Below are 3,864 nucleotides of genomic sequence, written 5' to 3'. Positions count from 1 at the left end.
CGTCTACAACCTCCGGAATTGGAAGGACTTTTCCTCCAGCGACATCATGTCCCAAAAGAAAGGAAACCCCTTTCACTGGAAGCTGAGAACAAACCGCAATCCTAAAAACACCCGAGACCAATTCACTTCTTAAGTGCAGAGTGTGCAATGGGACTCTCGCGAACCCCAATTCAATTCCCTGCACCAGCACATCGGAATCACAACAACTCTCCGTAGAGAATGGAAGAACCGAATCTAAAATGAACGATTGTGCAGCACCAGTATCACGCAGAATTTTAATAGCAACATCATCTTCCACACGACCAGTAAGAGACACAGTTCCATTAAAAATAAATGGCTCATAGCCAGGCTCAACCTCATCGTTAATGTTCTCCGAAGTGAACGTGTGCACCAGCCCAACTTTCTTTGGGAGTGATTTTGACGATGCTAGATTCTTTTTCTGCAACCGAGGACATGAAGCAATTAAATGACCCGGCTCATGACAATAAAAACACCCACGAGGGTCTTTGGGGGGTGAAGATTTTCTGGAATTCCTCCAGCTCTGTTTTGGGCTGGAAGGTGGCGAGCGATTGCAGCGTGAGGGAGACGAAGAGAATGGGACAAAGACACTTTTATGTGTCAGAGCATACTGATCAGCACAAACAGCAGCTTGAGCCAAAGTGGTCACCTGTCGATCATGCAGATAGGTAGCGACAGCATCAGGAACACAGTTTTTAAACTCCTCCAACAGTACTAACTCTCTCAACTGTTCACGGGATGTAACGTGCTCTGATGTACACCAGCGGTCGAACAGGTTCTCCTTCTCACGTGCAAATTCAACATGTGTAATTCGGTCAGTTTTACTCAGTCAACGGAATTTTTGTCTGTATGCTTCAGGTACTAGTTCATATGCGTTTAAAATCGCAGTTTTAACAGTACTGTAGTCTGAACTCTGCTCAACTGTGAGGGCAGAGTAAACTTCCTGAGCTTTACCAGACAACACACATTGTAATAAAAGACTCAATTTTAATGTTATGGCAACTCTCTCAAAATGACTAAAATACTTCTCGACCTCTCATTCGTTGAACGGAGGGACGAGACGAATATTACGGAATATTACAAACGCATCAAACGCATAATCACCTGGATCAGCAGAAGTCTGGTCACAGGAGGGACGTGAGGAGGAGACACAGAGCCAGGAGGTATCAGCGACACAGGAGGAACAGAGTCCACCGCTGGAACTACGGCATCTTTTCTAGCGGACAATTCTACTTCTAATTTCTTTAAAGCAAAATCCCGCTCTTCTGACTTTCATATTCCCGGTTGCGCTCTCTCTCGCGTTCACTCTAGTCGTTTTACTTCTAATTCGATTTCCATTTTACGAATCTGCAACTCCTTCTCAATTTCCTTCTCCCGTACAGCACGGTTGTCACGTTCAGATCTCCACTTGGCTGCTTTGTATTGCATCTGCCGCTCCTGAAAAGAATTCCATCTTTAATTCCATTTCAGAGATGCTACTGGCTGCAGATTGCGGGGACGCCGGACCCTCGGTCCGGGCCGCAAGTACATTAGTGCCCAATAAAGCCCGTTCTACGGCTTTAAAAAGAGATTCCTTCAACTTTTTATCTTCGCTTGTTAATTCAATCGCGTAGTTTTCTGCAAGTTGTAACAAATTCTCTTTAGTGCAACGCGACAGGAGTTCATATGAAGGGCTCTGAATAAACTCGTCTGCCAAAGACATGTTGCCAAGAGACACGATATGCAGCACCAAAAAATAATCTGACTGCGAACGGAGCGAAACGTGCGCTTTCTCCACCGCAACAACATATTCGTGTGGGAACTCTGATCCCTAAACCTTCTTAACTCTCCCACTAAATAAACCTTCTCTTCTTCAAAGAGCGTTACCAATTGAAGGTTCGTGGTCAGTCAGGAGACAAACCGCGAAGCTCCTCCCGGGGTTGCTCTTCAAAACACCACCCAAATAAAATCCCCAAACACAAACCAAAAAAACGATGGAGGGATTACGAAAATCCGTCTGGAGACGCCTAATTTACCAGAGTTCCAAACGAACATCGAACGCGAGTCTTCCCCAAAAATACAGGTGTCCCGAAGATAAATAAAATTTGTGTCCTGAGAAAAAAAACAGAACAAATCCCGGACGAGCCCCCAATTTTGTTACGAGCCAGTCTAGGGGCTCCGGCCCATAACAAAAGAAAGGACACAAATGTAAACCTACTAAGACGAAACGGATAATTTTAACAAGTATTTTATTAATAACTAAAAATATAAATAAAGATGAAATACATACGAAACGGATTACAACGAATAACGGCAAACAAAACAGGAAAACAGAGAAAAACAAACAAACACCGAAGCAGGCTGACGCAACAAGTTGCGTCGCCTCCTAGGGGAAGCGCAGGGGAAACCGGAAGTGATGTCAAAGGGAAATGGTAGGAAGGCGGGAAGGGTGGATGGCACGGCAAGCGCAGCCCCAAAAAAGGAGACTGAGGCTCCTTTTATTCAGTCTGTCCCACAGCAGGTACAGGTGGGCTCAATTTACCATCACCAGGCACCTGCAAACAACACAGAACAGAAACACACCCAAAATACCAGGACGTAACACATGAGCATGAATAGTGTGAGTTGACATGAATGCAGGGATAAAAATGACTTTACCATAGAAATAATCTTTATTAATTATTCTCACCAATAAAAATATTACCAATACATTTGAACTGAAGAATGTTTTCTTTTTTTTAGAACATTCATTTAAACAGGCTTTCAGTCCAGCTACATGTCCACGTCTAGATTTTCCTTAGGTGTCAGGACGGGTAGGGTGACGGTCAGCTGCTTGTTGCCTTTGTTGAACACAGCTGTAGCGTTGCTCTCATCCACAGGATAAGCCAAGTTCAGGTCCAGCTTGTAGGCTGGTGTATGGGAAATCAGAAGAAGTCGCTCCCCAGAGACCTCCAAATCAGCATCTGCTGCTGATCTCAGCAAGGGTAAGTTGATTGTAATAATGATATCTCTGGGTCGCGGACCAGGACCAGAGTCTCTGGAACATGTGAAGTCCTGTAAATCGATAACTGATCTGTATTTTACAGTGTACTGTGGTGTGAGCTGTTTAATGGCATCACACTTTTGCTGTTTTCGGTTTTGTGATGGATGAGCAGGTGGAGAGATGTTCTGACTGCCTGCTGATTTCTCTAGTTTGGGTTCATAGGGGTTGGGAAATGACAATCTGTCATCCAGATCTGGACTTTTCTCTTTGTGAAAGTGTCCAGGGATGGATTTGTGTATCACAGATGCTATTGGGACCCCTTTGTATTTAATTTTCAGTACCTTAATGGTTTTTCTGTCCAATTGCACTTTGAAAGCATTTTGAATCGCCTTAACTGCTGTGCTGTCCACCAGCCACATAAAGCTGCCATTCGTACTTGCCATTTTAAGGACCTCAGGATGGAACATGACATCGTATATCATATGCTGCTTTCCCTTGCTGTTCAATTCTGGCCTGCCCGGTGTCAAGATGTATGGCAACGACCAGTATTGTCCTAACTTCCCATTCTTGTTTACGCCGGCCGTACATTCGGGTGCTTTGATCAGCTCATTGGAGCAGATGTTGATGAAACACTTCTGTTCTCCCTCCAGTCTGCTCTTGATGACTCTGTACGGTGTCGGGTGGAAGAACTGAATGTCCACATCTCGCTCCAGCTCCAGCATCTTAATTTCTTCTTCGTATTTTTTCCGGTTCTCTGGGTTTTATATGTCCTTGATGTAGTCGCGCATCAATTCATGAAATCTGTCGTCTTTCATGGCGCTGCACAGAATACTAATTTCATTTTTATCGAGATTCATTTCCTTGAGTTTAGAGCCAAACGCCAT

The 3,864-nt window shown here is 44.3% G+C and overlaps 1 protein-coding gene across 1 annotated transcript; it reads right to left on the bottom strand.

The window, feature by feature from the left end:
* Nucleotides 1–2,769: 2,769 nt before the first annotated feature.
* LOC114802236 (protein kintoun-like) lies at nucleotides 2,770–3,864 on the bottom strand. Its single transcript, XM_029000950.1, is given in 1 exon segment — nucleotides 2,770–3,864. A coding segment is annotated over 1 exon segment (1,095 nt).

This window comes from Denticeps clupeoides, chromosome 13 (assembly GCF_900700375.1).
Source record: "Denticeps clupeoides chromosome 13, fDenClu1.1, whole genome shotgun sequence".
Lineage (NCBI taxonomy): Eukaryota > Metazoa > Chordata > Actinopteri > Clupeiformes > Denticipitidae > Denticeps > Denticeps clupeoides.
Note: the sequence above shows the minus strand (reverse complement) of the source record. Positions and strands in the feature narration are given on the sequence as shown.